At 40.7% G+C, this 26,582-nt stretch overlaps 1 protein-coding gene across 3 annotated transcripts in view; it reads right to left on the bottom strand.

The window, feature by feature from the left end:
• Window positions 1-15,827, bottom strand: part of Acot9 (acyl-CoA thioesterase 9) — a 43,694-nt gene extending 27,867 nt beyond the window's left edge. Inside the window, exons 1-6 of one of the 3 annotated variants that reach the window (XM_038316733.1) lie at window positions 15,659-15,827; window positions 10,054-10,151; window positions 8,062-8,088; window positions 7,129-7,174; window positions 4,892-5,062; window positions 4,593-4,630 (exon numbers count right to left, since the gene is read on the bottom strand). In XM_038316733.1, the coding sequence (XP_038172661.1) occupies window positions 4,593-4,630; window positions 4,892-5,062; window positions 7,129-7,174; window positions 8,062-8,088; window positions 10,054-10,151; window positions 15,659-15,678 (400 nt within the window). In that variant the 5' untranslated portion in view covers window positions 15,679-15,827. The remainder of the gene's footprint in view (window positions 1-4,592; window positions 4,631-4,891; window positions 5,063-7,128; window positions 7,175-8,061; window positions 8,089-10,053; window positions 10,152-15,658) is intronic. The other 2 variants (XM_038316735.1, XM_038316736.1) reach the window with 2 other exon arrangements.
• Window positions 15,828-26,582: the final 10,755 nt, after the last annotated feature.

Genomic DNA, 26,582 nt, shown 5'->3' with positions numbered 1-26,582 from the left:
TAGAACTCGAGACAACCAGCCCAGGAGTGGCACCACCCACAATAAACTGGGCCCTCCCACACCAATCACTAATTACAACCTCCCCATAGGCTTGCCTACAGCAATGTCTTATGGAAGCATTTTCTCAATTGAGGCTCCCTCCTCTCTGGTGAATCTAGTTTGTGTCAGCGTGACATAAACCTAGCCAGCACAAGGTCCAAATAGAGCACTGGATTCCCTGGAACTAGAGTTACATACAGTGTGACCTACCATGTAGCTGTTGGAAATGAAACCTGGCTTCTCTGTAAGAGCAGCTAGTGCTCTTAACTACTGAGCCATCTCTCCAGCCCTTGCTTCAGGTCTCTTAGGTGCTAGGGATTACAAGCCACTCTATTATATCTGGCAGCAAAGACTTATAAACTGAATCAATCTGGAGATCCTTTAATCTGACTATTCCCTCAGTTATAGATAAAGTAAGGAAACAAAATTCCAAAGCTCAGAGCTGCCAAGTAGCTTGTCACCACCCTGAGGAAAGAGTGCTAAACGAGAGCAAGCACCTAGGACAAGCTGACAGTATCAAGCAAACATCCCCAGAAGAAAGGAATTAAGCACATGGCCTCAGCTACACGCTTTCCTCCTGATTCTTCCGCAGTCACGAAGCTCTTTTCCTTAGTTATCCCTCTTTCCCAACCACACTCCTGACTCCCACACCATGCTAGAATCCTGTGTACACCTTCTGTATCTTAACATACATTCTATATTTTCCAAGTATGGCTCCATGTGCCTTATGAATATGAACTCATTTAAATTTGTATTGCAGTTACACATTGGATGGTGTCCCTGCTTTCCCCACCATGATGTACTCGAATGTGTCTCATCCATCCTCAGGTCAAAGTCTGCTGAATAAATACTTGCTGAATGACAGTTAATTCTTCCATCCATATACCTTTTAAAGGATACACTGGGGCATGCAATGTTATAGGCAAGAAACCCCACTTAAAAGCCTGTCAGGTTCCCGGAAATCTTGTGTGTGACCTGTGTCATAGTAGTAGAATAGGAGATAAAAAAAATTCAAGAAATAAGAAAAAAGTAGATCTGACAAGACTTGAATAAATGCAAGTTTCTAGCTTAGATGAGTGTTCCATTAGATGGAACACAACGGGTCAATTGCATTGAAATGTTGTTTGCTTATTTATTCAGAGCTAGGAATTGACTCCCACCATGCTTAGCTAGCACTCTGTCACTGAGATATAACTCCCAGCTGAAGATTTTGAATTTGAGAAGTCTAAAAAGTACAGTAAAGAGAAGATATCCAGTAGACAGGAAGACAACCTGGAACTCAGAGGAGCCCAGGAAATGTAGTTTTACAGGAATTTAGCATAATCATAGCAACTGAAGGGCTGAAAACAGATGAGATTATTTATACAGAATGTACAAAGGTAGCCTTCAAAAATGCAGAAGATAAACACTCTGGAACAGTCAACATTTAATGGATCAACAGAGAAAGAGGAACCTATGAAAAGGACTGGAAAAGAGATGCCAAAGAGTCAAGAAGAAACAGAGACCAAGAATGAGGGGAACAATATCACAAATCACAAGAGAGATCAGGGAAGCTGGGGGAAGAACTTAGTAGACTGTGCAGTGAAGGAGACAAGGGTGAGTGTGGCAAGAACACTGTCAAAGGCACAGAAGAGGTGAAACCAGGCCATAGCAGCCAGGCAACAGTTCACGGTAAGGAACGGCGAAACAGACGTTTCTAATTCTTTCCAGAAATCAGCAATGAAGGGAAGGGGAAAATTGAGAGTGTTTATAAGGGAAGGGAGTTTATCTGCTTTTCACTTTGAGATGGAGAATCTTGGTGTTTATAAAATGTGGGGAAAGTAAAGTTGGGAAATGACTTGGGATACAAAGAAAACAGCTTAAGTGGTATGGCAAGTTCCCTAAAGAAGGAATTAAAAGTGTTAAGAGAATAGGTGGAAGGGACTGGCCATCAACAGGAGGTCATGAGAGAGAATACAAGGGTAGTAGGGTCAGCAAGAGAGCTCAGCCACTAAAGGCACTTGCTGCTAAGCCTAACGACCTCAGGTCAATCCCCCAAATCTACATGGTAAAAAGGTGGAAACAACTCCCATAAGCTGTCCTTTGATTGCCTACTCATGTACACACAAATAAATTTTAAAATTTAAAAAAGAAAACTAAGGGCAATGGCAAAGGTGTTTGTGTATATAAGGACAGCTAAGAAAACCAAAGTAAGATATGCAAATATAAATGTATATAATTTTTAAACATCACTAAGAATTTCTAACAAATGTAGAGGAGAAGGGCAGCTATATGTAAGTGGGCTTGTATTTGTATTTTAAGAGACTTGAGAGTCTTTAAGTCCCTTCCCAACAGTTAAATCTAAACGTCATTATGAGGGAGGAATGAGTGGAATGAGCAAGATATTCATGCAGAGGGGAGGTGACAAAAGTATGGTAAGCATGTGGCAGACCAAAAACAATGAAGAGGGTGACTTAATTGTTAGGGTGAGGATTTGGGTAGTGGTCCTGGTAAATGGGTGACAGGCAGGAAGCTGGTCACGTTAGTAAATATATTAAAGATAATGGAGCTAACTGGAAAAGGGAATGATAAATATTGAAGTGCAAACCATAGACTGCTAAACAAAAGTTGAAGGTACCAGTTTAAAAGCATAGTCTCCATATACATAGATCAATAAGTAAACAAATGTAAATGGACATACATGGACATACATATCCAGGATGTGACAACTAGTAACAACAACTACTCCCAGCATATAGACCTTGGCTTCTAAAAGCCATTCTCCAGTAAAAAGAACTACAATCCCTCTGAGACTTGGCTAACTGGCGGCCTGGGCCAGAGAAGGATAAGATGAATCTAGAATATCTTACGGGTCAGAAAGTTGAAAGTGTGCTCATAGAATGATGGAGGACACATTTTTTAAATCCAGGGAGCCATGGAGATGGCTCAGTTTTATAAAGTGAGGCCAGCCTGGGATACATAGCAAGTTCTTGGCCATCCTATACAGCAAGACGTTGTTTGAAAGAATGTAGGTCAGTGGTGGAATACCTATCTGCCATGTCAAGGCCCTAGCTCAAATTTCCAGTACTGAAACATTATGAAGAGGAAAAAGATAATAATAATAACTGAAAGTCTGGCAAGGAATGGGATACTTACAAGGTCTCAAAGGGTCCTTACAATGATGTTAATTTACTACAAAGGGGAAAGGAGTAATTTTACAGAAAACGTGTCAGATATCACATTTACTATGTGAAAGTTTACCTTATCAGAAACCGGAGAAATGAAAAGCTAAGTATTATTTGATGAGCCACGGTAAGAACAAAGCATCCCTCCCATGGTGTTCCTGCGGAAGATACAAATCCTGACACTAATCATGAGAACATATCAGACAAGACTGAAGAAAGGGCCTGTCTATAAGAATCTACAAGAAAAGCAGCCCGCACCCTTCCAAAGGGCTAAGCTTACAAAAACCAAGAAAAGGCTGGGTGCCTATTTCTAACACAACTACCAAATGCAATCCATGTGTAGAAAGTGTGCCTTTCTTTAATAAATGACCACTAGTGAATACTGACTAGCCCTGAGGATTAAAAAGTGTTAAGTTTCTGACCATGATGGCAGCATTATGTCTATATAAGAGATATCCTACTTCATAGGAAGTATATACTAAAATATATGGTGGTCTGCAATTTAATTTTCAACACATGATACATGGAAAATGCTTCTTTACATGGTGTCTGTAACTTGTCTTTAAATACCTTTTAAATGCTGGGTTGTGGTGGTGCACAGCTTTAATCCCAGTATTTGGGAGGCAGAGGCAGGTGGATCTCTATGAGTTCCAGGACAGCTTGGTCTACAAAGTGAGTTCCTGGATAGCCAGGGCTTTTACACAGAAAAATCCTGTCTCTAAACACTCCTACACCCCACAAACAAACAAACAAACAAAAAAACTTCTTTTAAAAAGTTTTAGTGACCCATTGAGTTTAGTTGGGGTACACATAAGGTCATAAGTGAGGGATTATTTACAGGATCATAGCTCAATTTACCGGTGACTACACCACTTAAGAAACCACTAATTGTCTATAGATCCTCAGGGAGGAGTGGGACTTCATAAGCCCCTCATACCTAATAACAGTTAACTGCACATAGAGCTTCCAGGAGAAGTGGGGCCTCCTAAGTAGTTTACTCCCCTATGATGGATTGCCAAAGGGCCCAATCTCATACAGATCTTGTACAGGCAATAACCTGCTGAAAATTCAAGAGTGCAATGGCCATGCCATGCTTAGATAATAGTGTTCCCTGACATTACAGATAAAACTGCATCTAGAGTGCATGCTTAGCATGCTTGAGGCCCTGGGTTCAATCCCCTGCATTGAAACTAAAATTTAAAACTAAAAAATCAGTAAGAAGGCTCATTTGGATGGTAACTCTGTTATATGGAAATCCATATTCATAAGAAAAACAGTACGACAATGAAAAACCTTTTCTGTCTGTGTGGTATAAAGAATAAAATGGCCCTTTCTATCATGGATTCGCTGTCTACCTGTAACTGTTCTTAGGAAGACAAATTCCAGTACCTCCTAAGCTGTCAAGGTCCTCAAGAATCCGGCCGAATCTGTGAAATAAAGTCAAATGTGAATTAAATAAAAATCACAATGACTTCCCTTTAAATTTTCATAATGTCCTTTGGGATAAAGAAGAAGCCCTAAGATTGACTGGAGTGATACTTACACCAGTCCTTCACTGTACTGAACCTACAGTCATACACTTTGAATAGATGGACTGTAAGGTGTATGAACTGTATCTCACAGTGGTTATTTTAAAAGGAAAAAATAGTAACAATTTTTTGACAATAATGAGAATAATACAGCATTACCTTACTGTGTTTTGAACAGTCAAATATTTATCTCGTAGCTCAGGATCACTACCCAAAGGTAGGAGAACTTCGATGAAACTGTCCTTCATTTTCCTCGGTGGTAGGTCTTTCTGTGATTTAGCCAACAGGTTATGAAGTAACTTCCTTTCCTCCATTGCTTTCACATGGTCTCTGAGAAGAAAAGGTAGGCTTCACAAAACAAGAACAGTACTGTAGTACAATTCCAGTATCCATTCCCTCAAACAGGTCAGTCAGACAAAATAAATGGAAGAAAGGAGGGATCGAGGCCTACTTGATCTTCAATTCCTTCTTTCCCTTCCCACGAAGCATTTGGTAAAACAACATTTCTGATGACATTTTTATGCTTGTGGATATAAGTCTCATGCTCTCCCAAGTGAATTAGCTGTCACTAGGTATATACATAAGAAACGCATACTTAGTGATAAAGATACACCTAAATGAACCACATATTCAACTGATCAAAAAAAGTTTATTCAGGAGCTGGAGATATGGTGCAGTGGTTCAGAGCATTGGCTGCTTGTGTAAGGACTCAAGATTCAATTCCCAGTATGTACAGCCATCTCTAACTCGAATTCCGGAGGATCTGATGGAAACTTCTGGCCTCCTCAGGTACTATACACATGATGCACATACATAAATGCTGCCAAATCAGCCTTACACATGAAAATAAATAAATCTTTTAAAAGGTTTATTCACACTAGCACCATAGCTTAGTGGTAGAACACTTGCCTAGCAAAGTCCTGAGTTCAATACTAAGCATGAGAGCAGAGAAATGCAAGAAACGGGGTGCTGACACTCATATTCTATGTCCTGTCATATGTTCATCTTCATTCTCATCTTCTCTCTCTCCTCTTCCTCACTCAGCTGACTCTCTCCCTTCAGTCTCAGAAGAGAGACAAACGAGAGAAATGAATGATATCCAAAGGAGGTATGCAAAGTGGAATAAAGGATTAAAAAGGAAGAAAACATTTTTAAAAGGCAGAGAAAAAAAGAAAAGAGTAAAGCAGAAGACAACAGAGAAAGCAATAGGAAACCGAAATGTCAGCAAGAACATTATGTAAGAAGTTCTTCCAAATTTAAATGATAAACTATTATTAGTTTAGTTCACAAAGAATATTAAAGTCAGAGAAACAAGTTAAATGGTACCAGATAAATGGAGAATGTGCAATACTCTCAAATCAAACAGGTTAGCCATGTAAAAGTCAAATTCACGGGGAAAAACAGGTATAATCTGTCAATTTACTCTGGATGGGGGAACTCCATTAGATGTCAGATCTAACTTTTAAAACACTTTTGAAATCTTAACGTTGTTTTAAAAACTTTAATCCTAGTCTGGCTACCTCTTCTTGCACCCCAAGCAATCTCTAGACTTCTAGCCAGACATGCCCTCCCTGAATGCACACATGGGTCCCTTTGCCCCACCTTCACCACCCTACTCCGTACCCAGATGTCAGAAGTTCTCCTCCAGACTCTAGCCTAGTACGTAACCCCAACAACCTGATGTTTGTTTTTCTGTATCCTCTTGGATCAAGCCTAGGTCTCAGAGGTAATGCCCTGGCTTAGTCTGGCCACTCAATTCTGCATGTCAACCAACCTCTAGACTTCCACCAGGAAGCATCATATCCACAAGCTTCTTCTGGGGACTGGGTTGGTGAGCACCCCTGACCTATTCATCTAAGCTTTTTCCTAACCTCCCAGATTGAATCTGGATCCCACAGATGGTACACCACAATAGTCTGGCCTTCTATGCCTTCAGCAAGGGCGTCCTCGGCTTGGGCCAAGATCCATGCTCCCAAACCACAGGACTTTCCCAAGCCTTTGAATAAGGGAGTCAAGTTACAGGAAACAGTAAAACGAGAAGACTCGAGTTCAAGTCCCAAGTCTTGACTGTGAGTTTCCGTTTCACTGTGTTAAAAAATGGAATAGAAAAATATGCCATAAGAACATCACAAGTTTTCTTCTGAGAATCAATGAATATATCTAGTTTAGAAAATGCACAATATAAAAGAGAAAAAGGAAAATACGCAATATAGATAAATGCCACTTTTCATGGTGATGATGCATCAACTGATTAAAACATTAAGAAGTCGCTCTTTTTGCCCCAATGGGAAAGCCCCACCTCCACATACATCTCCTCATCCATAGAAGAGGATCAGCAACTGAGCCTAAATATTACTTAGCATGTCCCTGGGGGATAAAACAACCAAAGTGCTTACCTCCAGTTTGTGGATACTCCTACTATCTCCCGTAACTTATCCCGAACTGAAACAAAAATAAAGCCATTACCCCATGAAACAAGGCAATAGGAAAAATGGGTTAGGGCAAAATGCTCAGGAACTAAGCAAAGCTGCTCATGCACTCAAAAGGTATCAAGATTCCTGAATTCCCATTCAATGCTATAACAGCTCAGGGGAGGGATCAGGCTTCTGCTCTCTGAAAATGGGAAACAACTATACCGTCTCCTTAGTGCAAATAAACATACTTTTTTGTCAATTACTGAGGTTCATTTACATAAATCATAAAATTTTCAACTTTTCATCCAAAAGGGCTGATAAAGCCTTTTGATAAAAAGTCACGAGTTGAGTCCCTTTAAGATGGAAATCTTTTGTACATGTATACAAACATGTATAAGCCAGAGAACAACCATAGGTATCACTATTCAGGTGTGAGCCACTTTGTTTTTTGAGACAGGATTTATCAGGGCCTGTGAGCTTGCTAGTCTAGGCTACCCAGCCTGTGAGCCGCAAATACCCATATGATTTCATATCCTCGATGTTGGGACCACAGATCAGTCTCAGGTTCTCATGCCTGCATGGCAAGTACTTCACCAATTGAGCTATCTTCCCAGTCTGGGAACAAAGATATTTATAAACAGAATCCCCACCTATCTTCTTATAGGCAGTATTAGAGAAAACAACTGAGTTCAGCAACTAACACTACTATCTAAAACTGAGTTTTATTGCAATTGATTACTTACATATCTATACCATCCTAATTAAAGCAGCTTAAGCCTACCAAAGCAAAGACTTAAATCAAGGTAAAGCAAAAAGTGTGATTTAATTTTAATTAGTGCCCACTATGCTAGAGTGAATTAGCTTAAAGCAAAACATAAGCGCTGAGGGGAAAAATCAATACTAATTACCACACACCATGATTCACATGGATAGCTGAACATGCTATATGGAAAGGGGAAAATAATTAGATAATCAGTAGTAATTTGAAATTAGAAAATAAACATACAATATTTCAAATAATCTGTTTTTTCTAGCATTTCAAAATATATATTCATGTCATGGGAAATTAAAATGTAGCTATACGTGGTCCTTCAATAACAAAATGATCAAAACCAAATTATGGTAAGACTAACATGCAGTCTCCTGAAAGTGGTGGATTTTTTGTCATACTGTTGTGTGTATGTCACATACTCAGTGAACACATTAATTAAGGTGAAAACATGAAGAATTGTAAATCATCACCATTAGTAAATTATTCTTATTTCTGAATTTCATCCTCCCAAAAATAATGTATACAAAATAGCCCAAACAGTACAGATTCCTGATGCTCACTGACATAAAATAGTTCTCACTAGTTTGGTCAGTGTTAAAGATCGGTAGGTGCTGAAAACCAAGAAATTTCAATTTTACACATATTCATATTCTCTCTCTTTCACTCAGACCCCTTAAAGAGGTGTCAATTTTAATTTTTATGAGTATTTCTAGTTCCTAAGACATACCATAGTCTGCATATAATATTAGTAAGTGCAACTAAGAATACATTAACAATGTCCCTCTAACAAAACTATACATAAGCATTTAAGGTTGACACAAAATGGCAGGCTCATGTCTTCTTCATGACTATATCTCTGTTCCAGTCTTCTGTAGCTTTACACGGGAAGTGGATAGAAGAAACTGCTCAGTCCCCAAGGCTCCTAGGAACACATCAAATTCTGACTCCGATTTCTACATCAAGCTATTATGCAACTATCTTCATTATTTTATACATGGGATACTTATGAAACACTGACACTTAACATGTATCTGGGATAGAGAGATGATGCAGTGGTTAAGAGCATGTAGTTTTTGGCCATTCTTACAGGTGTAAGATAGAATCTCAAAGTTGTTTTGATTTGCATATCTCTGACGGCTAAGGATGTTGAGCATTTCCTTAAGGCCAAGATCAAAAACACTGATGACAACTTATGCTGGAGAGGATGTGGGGTAAAGGGAACACTCCTGCATTGCTGGTGGGAGTGCAAGCTGGTACAGGCCTTTTGGATGTCAGTGTGGTGAATTCTCAGAAAATTAGGAAACAACCTTCCTCAAGACCCAGTAATACCACTTTTGGGTATATATCCAAAGGATGCTTAATCGTGCCACAAGGACATGTGCTCAACTATGTTCATAGTGGCATTGTTTGTCATAGCCAGAACCTGGAAACAACCTAAATGCCCCTTGACCGAAGAATGGATAAAGAAAATGTGGTACTTTTACACAATGGAGTACTACACAGCAGAAAAAATAAGGACATCTTGAATTTTGTGGGCAAATAGATGGAGCTAGAAAACATACTGAATGAGGTAACCCAGACCCAGAAAGACAATTATCATATATACTCACTCATAAGTGGTTTTTAAACATAAAGCAAAGAAAACCAGCCCACAAATCACAACCCCAGAGAACTCAGACAACAATGATGACACTAGAGAGACTTACATTGATCTAATCTACATGGTAAGTAGAAAAAGATCTCTTCAGTAAATTGGAAGCATGGGGAGCATGGGAGATGGTTTAAGGGGAGGGGAGAGAAAGGGGGGAAGCAGAGAAAAATGTAGAGCTCAATAAAATCAATAAAAAATAAGATAAAACTTAGAAAAAAAAGAGCATCTACTTCTTCTCTGGAATACCTGAACTCAGTTCTCAGCACCTGTACCAGGTGGCTTAGAACCAGCTGTAACTCCAAAGAAAACTGATGCTCCTGTATGCACAAGTGTTCTTGTACAAATGCCCACCCCCTACACACATATATGTGTAATTATTTCACATGTACAGTTCATTACTGCTGCTATCATTCTGTGCATCACTTCCCATGGAAAATGGGCTTTTTCATCATGTAGGCACAAAAGGGAAAAAAATCATGCTTGCCTTCACTGATGTGTAAGGGCCCATGATTTTTGGTGTACTGGGATCCTTGACTTAGTCCTCTGCCACGAGTAAGAAGCCCCCTGTTCAAGGTACAAAGCCTGGAAAACAAGAGAAAGCATACTTAAAGTAGTTTCCAGAGCTGCTTCTCTGGGAACCTGTAAGATGTCACCTCTTCCAGAGTATCTACCCACACACTGCCTTTAGTAAATGCTTTGTCCTTTATTTGCACACCACATTTCCTCAATAAGTAAGATCAACTCAATTACAAACTAATCATCTTTGAACTTTGAGTCATCCCTTTGTACTCAAAGAATAGTACTTACAAAACTTGTTGAGAAATTCCTAGGACCCTAGTGAAAGAAAATAAAAGCTATGTACCCAAAGGAGCCTTACCAATTCTCTCAAAAATAAGCTGGGTAAGCTGATGGGTAGCTCACTTTTGCAAATGTTGACAACCATATACTACCATATCAGTAATAACATATGGCAGCCTGGTATGGGGACAGATCCAGGTGAGTTCAAGGCCAGCCTGTTCTACACAGTGAGTTTCAAGAAAGTGAGGGCTAAATAGTGAGACCACACCCACCCATACATATTCTGAAAGCTGAAATGTTACTGAAGGAATCAAGAATTCTAAACACCATCATCCAGTTCAAGTTACTGGCAAATTCCTACACTACATAATGTTATGATAATGACTAACCAAAGAAATTTACATGTTTCCCTTTTCTTAGAGCAAGCTACTGAGTTATAGCATTCAGTGAAAGTCACTCAGTAAAACTGCTTTATAAAAATCTACTTACGTGTAGTTTTGACAATTAATGTGCTGCTAGAATAAATCTTTGACCTTTCACCAAGGCAACTAATTCAGCTTCAAAACAAGATATGATTATGGATACTTCCTCACAGAAGATTTTTAACCCCTTTCTTCCTGGTCATATAATTTAGCTGTGACACAATCCCTGTTGGCTCACTAAAACAGAAGCGCCCACTGAAGGCCTTCAGTCTTTATGCCTTCTTTATTCCTCACCTCTATGGCTGCCAGTCACTTGGCATTTTGTTTCACACAGTAACCTTTCCCTTTTCTGTACTTTTCTACACAGATTAATATTCTAGTCTTCTTGACCTTAACCTTAAAATTTGAATTTTCTCACAATAGATTTTCTATTTTTCATCATTGTATACACTTTTATATAAGTTCAATTCTATTAGCCATGGAAGTAGGTTATGTATTCCTGTATTCTGTCATCTCATAAACTAGGATTCTGCAATAGAACATACCCAGTCTTAAAGAACATACAGGGGACGGAGGATGACAAAAGTCACAACTTTAGTTTAATCCTCAGGGCCCACAGAAAGGTAAACAGAAAGAACTGACTCCACAAAACTGTCCTATGACCTCCACCTGCACACCATGGCACACACATGTACGTCATAAAGATATACACACATACAATAATATTTTTTAAATAAAGAACACTGCCGAGATTGGGGAGGTAGCTCAGTGGGTAGGGTATAACTTCGTTCAGCTATCAGCAACCACATAGTCAGGTGTGGCTGCATGGGTGCCTATAACCCCAGAGACAAAAAAACCACCAGGGTTTGCTGGCCTAAATGATCAACGCTAGTCTTAGTGAGAGCTCCTGTCTCATGGGAATAAGGCCAGTGTTAGAGCAGGATACTCCATGGCCTCATCTTGATGCTGCATGCAAACCAACACACTTGTAAACATACATGTGCATACACCTCAACTCACATGCACAGACAAACATGAAAAACCCACTACAAAAAGAAAAACTAATCATTTCATTGCTACCATTCGCCAAAAGACAAAATGGCCCTGAATTCAAACCCCAGGGGTTACTGAATTCAGAAAAACACCTGGGTCAACATATTTTCAAAGTGAGTCTCATGTCCTAAGTTTGTATGCAGCTTAAAAGATGGGATATATATTTTAAGGAATTTGAACACTTTTTTAAAAAACTATGAATTGAGCATATAGCTGAGTTGGCTGAGTGACTGCCTATCATGCTTGAAGCCCTGGGTTCAGTTTGCAGCATATATAAACTTAAGGGTGGTGGCGCATGCCTACAATCACAACATTCAAGAGGTAAAAGTGTGTGGGTGTGTGGACATGACTGTGGCTCTATGTGGGTCCCAGTGGGGTCCAGCCCAAGGGAATGACTCTTCTGAGCTGGAATTACAGGTAGTTGTCATCTATCTGACGTGGTTGCTGGGATTCAAACTCAGGTCCTCTGGAAGAGCCCCAAGTGCTCTTAACTACACAGCTATCTCTCCAGTCCCTGAGCTGTATACCTTAAAACTTGAAAAAACCCAGGCGGTGGTGGTGCACACCTTTAATCCCAGCACTTGAAAGACAGAAGCAGACGAATCTCTGGGAGTTTGAGGCCGGCCTGGTCTACAAAACAAGTTCCAGGACAGTTAAGACTGTTACACAGAGAAACCCTGCCCAGAAAAAAAAAAAAACCTTGAAAAAAAGACTCATATAACATTGATATGAAAAAGAATAGCTTTTAAACAGCTGTACCACATATTTGTGCTTTGAGCTGACTCACCTGGACCAAATTCTAGTCCTGTAAGCTATATTAATAATGGCAGAGGAGTGCACCCTTTTTATTTTCTACACCATATTAATACTCTATCTTTTCCATTTTAGACATAAAAATAACTTAACACTTTGTTACAATTGTCCACACCATTCAATACAGTACTGTTCTATAGATTTACAACCTGGAAGCTGTAAATTGTTGCATTCGGTCTGGCCTGGGTTATCTGAGTTTGTGTTAAGTATACTCTGTGATGTTGTACGACAAAACACACTTAACAGTGCTGTGCTTAGAGGATAGCCCCACTGGTAGGTGATGAAGCAGTTAAGTAGAAGAGCAGGAGAACTGCTTAATAATAGCTAGCCCCTCAGTCCCTTGAGATTGCTTTACTCTCCTCCTCATCTCTGATAAAACCACAAGAGCGCCACAACATAACCCCCTGGCTTTTCAAGGAAACTATCACGGATCCTTTAGGATACTCAGGCCACAGGACCCCAGGAATGAACCTGTCTAATGAAAGAGGCCTGAGAATTTCAACCTCTCCATGGCTTGCCAAGGAGATAGAATCACCTGCAGTTCTGAAAAGAAATGGCTTGGCTCCATCTTAGGTTTCAAATATGGAAAAAAATGGCAAAAAAATTGTCAGTGTATTATCAGATACTGCAAGCCTGGGGGTGTCAGCTCAGGGGTAGAGGACTTGCTTAGCATGACTGAAGGCCTGTGCTGCTATCCAGTACCTCAGCTACAATAGCCCAGACAAGGTTATTCATATGCCCATTACCACAAGAAAATACCTCAATATGGAGACCAAATCAAGTGGGATGACGCATGCGTGTCTGGGAAAAAGCCCCACAAGCAAACACAAAATAACCTGATCACCTCAGACAGTCTGTCCTCATGTAGGGATTACTTCTCAACTAGACACTGACAGAAGCCAAGGCTCACCAGGACTAACAAGAAAGGAAGACAGCCGGGCGGCGGTGGCGCACGCCTTTAATCCCAGCACTCGGGAGGCAGAGGCAGGCGGATCTCTGTGAGTTCGAGGCCAGCCTGGTCTACAAGAGCTAGTTCCAGGACAGGCTCTAAAAAAGCTGCAGAGAAACCCTGTCTCAAAAAAAAAGAAAGAAAGAAAGGAAGACAATGATAGAGAGTGCAAGGAAGAACTTATAAACTGGGTTAGAAGGGCTCAAGAAAGGAGTTGTCGGGACTAGAGACAGCTCAATAATTACAACTACTTCTTTTTTTTAAAAAATTGAGATTTTATTTTTATGTGTATGAGTGTTCTGCCTGCATGTATGTCTGTGCACTACATGCATGCAGTGCCTGAAGAGGCCAAATGAGGGGGTCAGAGCTCCTGCAACTGGAGTCCTTGAACCTGGGTCCTCTGGAAGAGCAACCACTACCCTTAGTCACTGAATCAACTCTCTGGCCCATTAAAAAGTACTTCTTGCTCTTATAAGAGACTTGGATTTGGTTAGCAGTACTCACGTGGTGGCTCACAACCATCTATAACTCCAGTTCCAGGGGATGTGATGCCCTCTTTTGGTCTCCACTGGCATCAGGCATGCTTATGGAAAACATGTAGACATGCAAGCAAAACACTCATACACATGAAAATAAAATTTCACAACCCTTTGGAAAGGTCCTGTGGAAGAAGGCACAAGGGCAAGGCCAAAAAGCTTATAGAAGCCTTTCTTTCACATTATGTCCAAAGGTAATTATGCCCTTCTTGTAATAACTTTCAGCCTGTCTTCAAATAGTTTGACAAAGCTTAGGTGCTGGTGGGTGGGGAGATGACCCACTTTGTTCACCTGATAGCAAAGTTCCTAGGGACAGTAAAGGCAGACCAAGGCCCCCTAGAGAATTAGTCAAGGTCGAGTTCACCAACAGCAGGATGACTTTTGAAACCAGAGCAAGTGTCATTCTCTTGGAAACCAGGCAAGCAGAAAACATTTGCATGTTGTGGATTAGGGACAGCCAGATATGCCCTTCAGTCTAGAGACTTCAGTCCTTAACTGTGCCAGTTGGAAAGATTACATCTACCAAAACGCATTCTCATTGCCCATGTGGTCCAACATAGCCCTTTCATTACAAGACCCTTTCCGCATACCAGAGTCACCTTCTAAATAGGGCATGATAATGAACATCTGTAAATCCCAGCACTAAAAAAGTTGAAAGCTGAAGGACTGCCATGGGTTCAAGGCCGGCTAATATTACTTGGGTTGTTTCTCTCAAACCAATGAATAAATATACAAACAAGGACTGGAAGTGGTGGCACATACCCTTACCCGCAGCACTGGAGAGCGGTAGAAAGGGGGATCTCTTTGAGTTCAAGGCCAGTCTGGTTGATGTACGAATCCAATTTTAGGCCAGCCAAGATTACATAGTGGAACCCTGCCCCCAAAATAAAGAAACAAGTGGCTGGAGAGTTGGCTCAGTGGTTAACAGCACTTGTTGCAAAAAGTCCTGGGTTTGATTCCCAGCACCCACATGGAGGCTCATCACTTCAGGCACCAGGCATGCATGTGGTTCAAAGACGTTCGTGCAAAGAAAACACTCATACACAGAAAATAATACAAAGAAATCTAAAATAATTAAAAACATATGAATCAGCTTATGCAAGCCGAACCCGAATGGTTTGCACACGTGATAACATACTTAAGTCAGATTCCAAGTGTGTCAAGCACATAACCTCCAGAACGTTTTTCAAAGAGAAAAGGCCTGGCAAGGCAGAAGTGAAAATACTGGCTTTCGGAAAAGGGGATACCCCAAGGTTCCAGCCACACCCATGGTGAGCAAAGGGATAGGAATTTCAAGGGAATACCCTGAGTCTTCCCTTTTTAAAGTGCCAGAGTCACTATAGCAGACTGGCATTCTTCCAAGCTAGGTCGCTGAGCCCGGGTATGGGCTGCCGGGTGCCTCTTTCTGCATCTTTTGCTTCTGTCCCGCCCACTGCTTCTTCCGCCCGCGCCGGCAAACGGAGGCTTGGGCGCCGCAGGACAGCGCTCCTCCAAGCCCTTCCACGCCCTGCCACCTACCACATCGCTGCCCGCTTCATGGTACTCCACTGCCCCGCCAGGGGTGGACAACCAAAACACTCGCACTCCTGGGCAGAAGCAAATAGGTGACGGAAGAGCCTGAGTGTGAGCCTGAGCCCAAACACCAGCAACCGCCCGCCCAGGAATGAATCTTGCTTGGAGCCTACGCCACAAGAGGACCGGGGAGGGGTTGGGACTCCCGATCGGAAGGGCGGGGCTACGCTCCTAGGGGGCGGGGCTACGCTCCTCGGGGTGGGACTATCGCGTAAAGAGCGGCAAGTCCTGATGTTTGATTGGTGGGTAGCTGGAGACAGGCTCACTGGAACTTCCCATTCAATCAGCTAGGTGGGGTCCTAGACTAACTGACAGGCCTCTTCCCTTAGTTGTAAAGGAACCGCTCCTCACAGCTCCGCTCAGCAGAGGGACATAGCGGCTGGGAGCATCTCAGCCCTGGTTGAACTCTTTAGTTCCCGACTCCTACAGGTTTACTCCCAGTCCGTGGTTCTTGCCCTTGACATCATCTGAGCAGCTTTCCAAAATATGGGTACCATGATTGTTCTTCCAGCAATAGGAAGACTGAGGCTGGAGAATAGTCATCAATTAGAGGCCAGCCTTGGCTAAAGTGAGGTCTAGGTCAGAAGAAATATTGTTGTTGTTTTTATTTGAAGTTTTGTTTTAAAAATTCTTAGTGAGGAAAATTAAGATGAAGAAAATTTTTCAAGGGAGGCCCATGCCTATTATCCAGGAAACCCAGGAGAGTGAGGCTAGATGATCACAAATTCAAGATTTGCCTGCATACAGAGTAAGGTCCAGTACAGCCTTTGCAGCTCACTGAGATCCAATCTCAAAATGAAAAGTAAAAAATGGATTGAGGGATCGAAGTGGCAGAGTGCAGGTCTAGCATGCTGGAGTTCCGAGTTCAATCCCCAGTATCAAAAAGGAGAAGAAAAAAAGAATGAAAAAATTTCAGATATTAGGCATTATGGCACATTACTAAATGAGTCGATTGTGAGGTCTTATTTACTTAACAAGAATTCCCTCATCCACACCCATAGCCAGGTGCTGAGTCACAATCTACTAATATAGATGTTTGCATAAGTGACCATTCATGAGCCTTGGGAACCTTTTTTTAGAAAAGAAGTCCTGCCCAATGCACCCCATAAACTCCACTGCAGATGATACTTAAAGAGGGAAAACTCTCAATACTTGGCTCACTTAATTCTCAAGTCAGGAAAGCCAGCCAACCTAGAATTCATGTGTGTCTCTATCTCAGTTTTTTAAATCAGGCTAGAAAAATCACTCAGCAGTTATGAACACTCCTTGTCCTTTCAGGGGACGATGGTTCCATGCCCAGCACCCACATGCAGCTCAAAGCCATCCCATGGGATCTGATGGCCTCTTCTGGCCTCTGCACTTGCCAAGCCACACACATAGTACACATACATGAATACATACACAAAAGCAAAGACTCATACACATAAAAACAAATGTTTTTTAAATTCTTTTAATGTCTTAGCAACCCTGATGTCTCATTGCTGTTCTTGTGGCTGTTGTAAGGGGCAAAGTAGTCACAAAGCCAGACAAGAAACATGTAAGAACTGTATAATGATGAAAATCCCTGTCCTTACCTTACATCTGCCAAGTCACCTTTATTGTTACTTGTGTCCCACATGTAATGAAAATTTCAAAACACCCAACAATAGACTTACAGATACGTTAGCAATGTCTTTACTACAAGCAGAATAATAAATAACATAATCTGATAATGTTATAGTTCAGTCATGTACTATGACCAAAAAGTTTTAATAATCATATATCCTTCAGATGATGAGCCATATAGATTCTGGGTATCTGGTTTAAGTAAAGCATTTTCCTGGGAGACTATGTTATCCGTTTTCAAACTAACTTATTTCAAACTATATTATGATTTCACAGGCTAAAGAAACTGTTTTTAAGATTAGCTTATTTCCCATATTAATTATATAGCTAATCCAAAATTATCAACATAAACCAGATATGGGATAACATGCCTGAAATATCAGCTACTTGGAGACTGAGATGCAAGGATCACAAGTTCTGAGCTAGTCTGGGCTTTGTAATGGTTTCAAAGCCAGTCTCCATAAAATAGTGAGACTATGTCTCAAAATAATCTAAAGGGCAACCGTGTTGCTGAGATGTTAGCTCAGAGGTAGTATTGCCTAGCATGTATAAGGTCCTGTATTTGAACCCTAATGCCAAAGAGTGTGGAAATGATCCAGAATAAATTAGGAGACTGTCTTAGTTACTTTTCTATTGCTCCTATTGAGACCTATGTGAATGACCCATCTGAGAAGTAGGTCTAAATGACTTTCTGAAATATATTCTCCTTCTCATAGTTTTATTTATTTATAGGAAGAGATTTTAAGGTTTTCATTATGTGTATCTGGAGGTGTGTGTGTGTGTGTGTGTGTGAGAGAGAGAGAGAGAGAGAGAGAGAGAGAGAGAGAGAGAGAGAGAGAGAGAGAGAGAGAGAAAGCACACTCATTGTGAACCAACAAATATGAATGTTAGGAACTGAACTTGGCTCCTTTGTCTGCCTTAGTTACTATTCTATTTTTGTAAAGAGACACCATGACCAAAGCAACACCATGACCCTGGAAGGGGCACAAAAGCACATTCCAAGGACAAACCTGAGCTTTGGAGAATTGAAGTCACAGGACTCTTGTCCTGTTTTCTTGGAGCTTTCTCACAAGCAATGAGAAGTTTCCTCATGCAGTTTCATTCGTGGACTGTGTTCCAACAATCATCAAGGCAGAGAGCATGATAGAAGGCAGGCACATAGTGCTGGAGAAGTGTCTTAGAATTCTACATCCCGGGCTGCGGCTGAAACTGCAGCAGCTGCCAGAGCACCGACACCGCTGGCAGCTTCTACTAGGCCGCTGGCACCTTCCAGTCGGGCCTCTCGGACCGCTGCCGCCGCCGCCGCCGCCGCCATGGCCTGCTGCTGCTGTTGCTGCTGTCCAGGCCGCTGCCTCGCAAAGGCGCGGCCTGCAGCTAGGGCCTGTGCCTGCCAGACACTGGCGGGTCCTGTGCCCGCCCGAAACCTCCACCGCTGAGGCCGCTGCCGCCTCCCACTTTTCCAGCACCAAATAATTTTTCCAATGACATCTAGAACTTTGCATCTAAAATGATATTCCTCCAGATTTTTAATTTGTATACCTTGGGTTGGTTTTTCTCAGGCTTTTGTGTCAATGTCTGAACTCATAGGAATCAAGTCAAACTATTAAAATCTCTGTCTGTTTCTCTCACTCTCTCTTCTCTATTTCTGTGTCTTTTTGTCTCCCCCCCCCGTGTGAGTGGGGGTGCTTTTGTTCGTGCATGTGTGCATGTGTTAGTGTGTTGCTGGGAATAGAAGCTAAAGCCTTGTGAGTGCTGTAAACAAGTTTATCTGTTTTGAAACTCAATTTTTCTCTGGATTCTGAGCACATCTCACAAGGAGCCCATTCCTCCTTCACTCCTCTGCTCAGAAACATTTGTAAAACAGTTCCATGAATGACTTATATTCAGTCAAGAGTTATTGATGATGGCATAAACCTCTAATCCCAGAACTGTGAATGTTGAGACAGAAAAATCATGAGTTTAAAGCCGGCTTTAAATTGTGAGATGAGAGGAGAGTAGGGAGAAAAGAGAAGGGAGAAAGAGAATACATATTAAAATACATATTAAATATAGAGAGCCAATATAGTAATTCAATTTTACTGAATTCTTTTATTGAGTCATTATATATTAAGTCCTGAGCTGGGTACAGAGCCTACACAGATCAAAAAAGGAGAGTTCATGGATCAAGTCCCCAAGCTGTGGGAGTGTGGATAAGGTTTGGAGACGAATGGAGCTAGAGAAACACAGATAAGGAGTGCTGAGCATAGAGACAGCATGGGGTAGTTATTGGCTCCAAGCTGTGTGGGAGGCTGTGCTCTGTGAGCTAAAGCTGCCCGTGTTTCAAGGGAAAACTATAGTTCTATGTGAATAGCATTATTTTAAAATCCACTCAGTTCAGAACACACTGCCACGTTCTTTATGCTTCACAAGTTTCTTGTACTTGGTAATTAGAAAAGATAAAAATGACAGTCAGAAAGATGGACATAAAATATTAATTTAAAAAGAACAGCCTTTATCTGTTGAATTATCATGTTCATAGGCACGCACATAGACACACACACACACACACACAAATTTTAAAAATAATGATTGGCGAGATAGCTCAGCAGTTTAGAGAACTTCTTGCTCTACCAGAGGACCCAGTCTTGACTCAAAACCGGCTGGAACTACAGTTCTAGGGGATCTAACACTCTCTTGACCTTCACGGGTACCAGACAGGCACATGGTACATACATATAAATGCATGCAAAACACTCATAATCCATAAAATAAATCTTAAAAACAAAACAAAACAAAAACAAACACACAAACAAACAAAAAAGATAAGGAGAGTTCCTAACACCTAGGAGTTCATCATCACTAGAGAGAAAAAGGTGAAAATGTAACCAAATGTATTATAACTACTCTAGTGCACAGTGTGCCACCCTCTCTCAGAAGCAGCAGCAAATAATTCAATTCATTCTATCATGACAGAGCATGGAAGGCATTTAGGTGATGACATAGAACAGTGACTTATAAAGCCACACCGAGAACGTGACATCTGAGGGAATTCTGCACTTAGAAAGAAATTACAAAATTATCCAAACTAAAATTTCCAGTTTCTTAAACTCTTTATTTAAAAAAATAGAGTTTTCCAAAATAAGATTTTATACTTAATATGCCATGCCACACACTATCATACACCTAGATGCCTGGCTAATTAAGGAATGTCATTGAAATAAAGGTACCAATGAAACATGGCCAGGTACCCTGTGCCTTTATAACCCAGTCCCCCACCTCCTGACAGCAGGGTTACCATCCCTGCCAACCCAGATGAATCTTCCACGTAAGCAACTAGAGCTATGTGTCCTCAGCAGAAGTGAATATCTAAAGGCAAAAGACTTCCTTTGCCTGACTGTTGAAGAACTTAGTTTGATGCTCTGGGAGAATTAACACACCTCTGGCAAGGTAACTCTGAACTAAGTGCCAAGTCACTGAGGGAAATTGACTGCTTTGTCTCAGGTAAACTAACACCCAAACCTTCTCTTCCATGCACTGTTTTGTTCTAGACAAATCACAGAGAAGACACATATTAAGTGACTGTCCTAGGTGAGAAACTGCTGAATACTGGAACAACAGGAGTGAAAACAGGCTACAGTATAGTACAATGGTACAGGGCTTGTCTAGTATAGACAAGGCTCTGAGTTGCATCCCAGTACCTAAGCACACGCACGTGCACGGGTGCACACGCGCACGTGCACGGGTGCACACGCGCACGTGCGCACATACACACACAAATAAAAGGAAATAATAATATCAATAATAATAATGATAATAAAGTGAAGGCAACAGTCTCAGCCACAGAGGGGGCTTATGTCTGGCTTCTTGACTCATTCTACAGATGGGAAACAGAATCTGAAATTCTCATTTCTTCCTTTGCTCTAATAATACTGTACACCCTTCATTAAGTTGCTTTCCAACCTTTATGGATATTTTTAAAGCCCAAATAAAGCCTTAGATCTAAGAGGATTTCCTGACTCTTTTATTCACGATCAGCTTTTACTTGCCCTCAATTTCTTATTTCACAAAGTCTGTACCTGATAATTTTCTGTGTTGTAATTTTTCTTTGTATTCTTCCTTTAATAATTGGATTGTTCATCTCAGTACAGCAGTGATACTGTTACTTATCAAAGGCAGGAGTCACCTTTTAAACTTTGCGTCTGATATATAGTTTATTCTCAATATATAAGACTTCCTTGGTTGGGTCCTGGGCATAATTGCATGCTCCTGTAATGCCAGCACTCAGGAGACTGAAGTAGAATGAGCCATTCAAGGGCAGCCTGGGCTATGTATCAAGACCCTGTGTTAATGGAAAAAAATACAGCACTTAGTTGATTGGATGATGGAAACCAGATCCTCAACAGGCAAAGATGCAGAGCAATTCTGTCTTTCAAAGATTAGTTTGGTACTAATCCAGTCTTCAGTTCTCAACTAGATGAATTTGAACAATGAAATTCCATGAGCAAAATATAAAACTTGGAGATTCTACATTATAAATAACCTTCACATTCCATCTGATTGAAAATTAGGTCCATTACAGTGGCAGGAAGGATGATTTATTGTATGAGAAAACAGCACCTTGTGTGATATGCCAACCTCAAAAGCACTCCCAGAACCTCCTGATTTTTTAATTTTATAAACTTTCTTACTTAAAAACATTACAAATAAATCAAAGCATCACACACACCAAAATTAACCAGACCTAAATTCAACACAACTCAACACAGTTAGAACAGGCATTTGGAGTGGAAGCCGTCGAGTTTCACGTTAAATTTTACACTTTCAGTGTCAAATATATTTTATGCACTTATCTACCACCAAAAACAAAACAAAAAATCCATGACATGATTAGAACTAGAAAAGCAATGACTTTTATATCCTATTTCATAACCCGTGTCCATTATACATATTCAGAGCATCCTTGATGGAACTGATTAAGCCATCATTCTAAACCTAAACCCTTCAAGGTTTTTAAAATTGAAAAGAATTTATTTTATTACTGCCTTAAATGTTTTTTTCCTCTATATATTGCTCCTGTTCTTGAACTTCAATGCCTCCTACTGAAAGCTTGTTTAACAGAGGAGGGCATTGAGCAAGGAAAGAGACAGCGGCCCTCTGTGGCATTATAATGCGTGAGAGAACATGAGTGCTGGCAATGCGAAAAAGCTCAGCTTTTGTATCTTATTCTCTCTGTGAAAGAGAACCATAAAGACTTCTTTCTTTCCTTCTTCTGCCTACTTGAAGGGTTGAGACTCAATGAAATCCTTACCACTTTTCTACCCCCTCGTCCCTCCCAGCCGGAAAGAACGGGATGAATAACACTCAACTAGAAGCTGTAAATAGGAAGACAACTGTAAGAGCACGGTTTTCCCCCTCTTTACTGGGGAAAGACGAGTCCTCTAGCCTGCTCTGGCATCTAGAGGGAAGTCTGGAGCAGATATTTTGGTTTGTATTGCTTCTATATTTTTTCTCCAGCTTACAGCAGAATTTCTCCCTCATTTCGTCAGTGAAATTCCTCCCCCAGTATGCTAGGTTCTTCTAAAAAGAAGAAAGAAAACTAAAGCTCCCATTAACTCTACCTTCCTATGTGGGCATAGGCTTCTTGAATTTTGATAACCCCTGTTGTGGCCCATTAGTCAGTCAGAACCAGGTATGGTATAGGAAGGCATCTGACCAAGAACTCTCTCACTGAACAGTTTTTAGTTTTGTTTTGTGGTGAGAGGGGTGAACCCCAGGGCCTGGTATATACTAGGTACATAATCACTCTATCATTGAACTAAAGCCACAGCCCTTGGTTCCTGAGGCAGGGTCTCCCTATATGGCCTTCATTTAAATTTTTTTCCTGATTTCAATTCCCTAGTGCAGGGATTACAGGTGTGTGCTATGGTGCCCAACATTATATTTTGTGATGCTGAGGATTGAAGCCAAGACCTTGTGTATACTAAATGAGTACTCTTACCTTGAGCTACATCCAAGCCAAAAGAGACTTCACCAAAGATATCCAAAGGATTAATGAGAAAAAAAGTGTCCTATTGGTAGATCCAAAATATGTATCTAAAGTACTGAAGGATTTATCTCATTTACTACGATAGTTTTTATATGTGGCACAGAGCCCAAATACACTGTAACTTCATAAAAATATGGATTGGCCAAATGACTAAATAGAAGTAGCAACAGTTCCCATATATTCAGTATTTAGCTCAATACTTACATGTTGAGACTACATAATAAATGCATGTTAAGTAAAACAGGGATTAACAGTAGTAAGCAGTATTATTAATTGAGCACTCATTGACCAATTATCCCATGTAATCTCACAAAATTAAACACAGAAATGTCAATCTATGATGAAGAAATAGTATCCCAAAACATAACTAATGGTCCCCAAAGTCAATATGCATAACAAGTAATGGCTTTCAACTATTTTCCAAATTGTTCTTATCAGACGTGCAATTAGTTACACCCTTCTCCACTAGCAGGTACAGGCTTGACAGCCCAGACTTGTCGGGAGTAAACTGGTGTTGAGAGTACTCTGAGGAACTGGCAGGCTCATGACCACAGCTGTCTATAACAACCACTACCACTGGAAACAGGGTTCTGCAAAATCAGTGGTCCAAACTTAGAAACAAGAAATCATCTAGAAACCTAAATGATCATGGGGTCGGAGGCTGTCACCCTCAAGTTCCTCTCTCATGGACACATTCAGCATTTTCGAGGCCTTCAAGCAATGTTTCCCCCCCTTTTGACTTTCTGCTTAGAGATGAATGTCTTCTTACTTTAGCAAATTATAAGGTAATGAATAGGCACATAGTTTCAGCCTAACTGATGGCTGACGATCAACATATTGCAAACAAAACGGCCTGGAAAACGTCAGCGCAGGTGTGGTGACACATGACTGGAATCCTCTAGCACTTGAGAAGCTGATTTCCAGACCAGTCTGAGTTATTTAGTGAGAACCACCACACACCCCCAAAAAACAGGCAAAAGCAAGAAATCTGTCATCTTAAACTCTTTTGTCTGTTAATCACTATGATATACACCTGTAATCTCAGCACTGGAAAGCAGAGGCTCGGGTTTTAAGAGTTCAAGGTCATCATCAGCTACGTAGTAAGTTTGATGACAGCAGAGTATGCATTGGACACACAAACAAGTAAAAACACACACAAATAGAAATTCCTGTCTGTATTTGGGTTTTACTAATCCGAAATGTTTTCTATCTCAAACTAGTAAAGAAAGGAACTTTACTTTCATTTTTTTCTGGTGTATTTTAACAAAACTAGATTCCAAATTTGTCTGTGCTGTTTCACTTGATCCTTTTTAGGCAGGGCAGGTCTAAGTTTGCCTCATGTATTGGCTAGATCTTTATTTATGTCGTTCTTATCTACAGTATAATCCTATTCACCATGGAAGCAATAGGCAAAGATGGGAAAGAAATAAGCATAAAACTCAAAGTCAGAATGTTAAGCGTGTGAATGGATAGTGGAGGTACTGGGCCTCTGTTGTCTGCAAAGTGAATGGAGCAGCCTTCCAGGCTTCTCTTGGTATGACACTATAAAGATACTATAAAGTCAAAAGTAAAGATTAAGGGGAAAAGATAGATGTGGTAAATAGCTACAAAAATAAAGCTGTATCAAAATACTCACTTCACAAAAATGTTATTCGAATTAAAATCTATAAAGATTAAAGGGACCAAGTGTGTTGGCATATATTTGTAATCCCAGTACTCCCATCCTCAAGAATAGAAATGGCTTGTTATGTTTACTGTGGGTCAGGTACTGGATTTTGTATATGCAACTCAGAAAGCTGATTTTCATTTCGCCCATGGTGTATTTGTGTCTTTTGAAGGACCTACATAAGCCAAGGTCCTAATATGTGAAATCAGAATATCTATTTCTTTAAAATTTGGGGGAAATAGGGAGATGAAATCCAGAGTAAATATGTATTAGTGATATAAGCATGGCCATGTCATGGAATCCAGTGCCTGAAACCCATAGAAATAGCACAACCTTCCCCAGCCCAGGATTAGACAAATAGCAAAACCTTCCCCTGGTCTAAATACAGATGTTTATAAATGGCTGACCTTTAGCTACAATCAGTGTATGCAGAAATTATCAACCAAAGCTTTCCCCCTGACATACTTTAACCTGAGACTGCTTTCCTATAGGACCTCCTACTGAGATTTGCTAGCCCATCCCCTCCTCCTTCATACTGTATGTAATAAATGGGTTGAGTGTTCAGTCCGCTACTAGTGCAGCTCAATTAGAGCACACAGCCCATCCAATCCTAGATTTCTATACACGTGTCTGTCATTTTCTTATCCCTCCATCACGCCAGTCAGGTCAATCCCAGAGTCATGCAGGCTGAAGTGTGTGTGTGTGTGTGTGTGTGTGTGTGTGTGTGCACTCACTTGTGAGCCACCATTTCAGCTGGGTTGACTGGCCATGGAGCTCCCTGGATCTGCCTGTCTTTTATCCCCCCCGCAACACTGGGGGTACAGACATAATCCATATTCAAGTCCTCATGTTTTCACAGCAAGAGTTCTCACCCCCTGAGCAATCTCCCAGCCCTGGAATATCTGTATTTTTTAATTCACAGTGGGGTATGTGACTGCTTGAAATGAAAAATCAGCATTCTGAGTTGCATACAGAAAATCCAGTACCTGACCCACAGTAAATACAGCAAGGCATTTCTACTCTGTGAGCCTGAGAGTGTCGGGATGACAAATATCTGTCAACACACTTGGTCCCTTTGATCTTCATAGTTTTTTTTAATTCGAATAACATTTTGTGAAGCGAGTATTTCAATACAGCTTTATTTATATATTTACCAGCTATAGCTTTCTCCCTAACCTTTACTTTCCACATTACAGTATTCTTGTTTCAGTGTCTTAGCAAGAGAAGCACTGGGGTGCTGGTCCATAGCCATGAGAAGCCTAATTATTTGTCTCAAACTGGGTCTCCTGTATCCCTGGTTGGCTTTGAACTTGCTATGTAGCCAGAGATGGCCTTGAACTCTTGATCCTTCTGCCTCTACTGGGATTACAGACATGTTTTACAGTTCCTGATTGAAAAGCCTAATTATAACTAGAAAAAAATACTGATGTGCATAGAATCCACAGCTTTCTGCTAAAACATATTTATAAGAATATGATTACTATGATGGCAAAGTGTTTTATCTGATTTTCCCACTGCTATAAATACAAGGACTACAACACATGCTACAAAACAAAACAAAAACCAACTTATAC

Source organism: Arvicola amphibius, chromosome X (genome assembly GCF_903992535.2).
Source record: "Arvicola amphibius chromosome X, mArvAmp1.2, whole genome shotgun sequence".
NCBI lineage: Eukaryota > Metazoa > Chordata > Mammalia > Rodentia > Cricetidae > Arvicola > Arvicola amphibius.
Note: the sequence above shows the minus strand (reverse complement) of the source record. Positions and strands in the feature narration are given on the sequence as shown.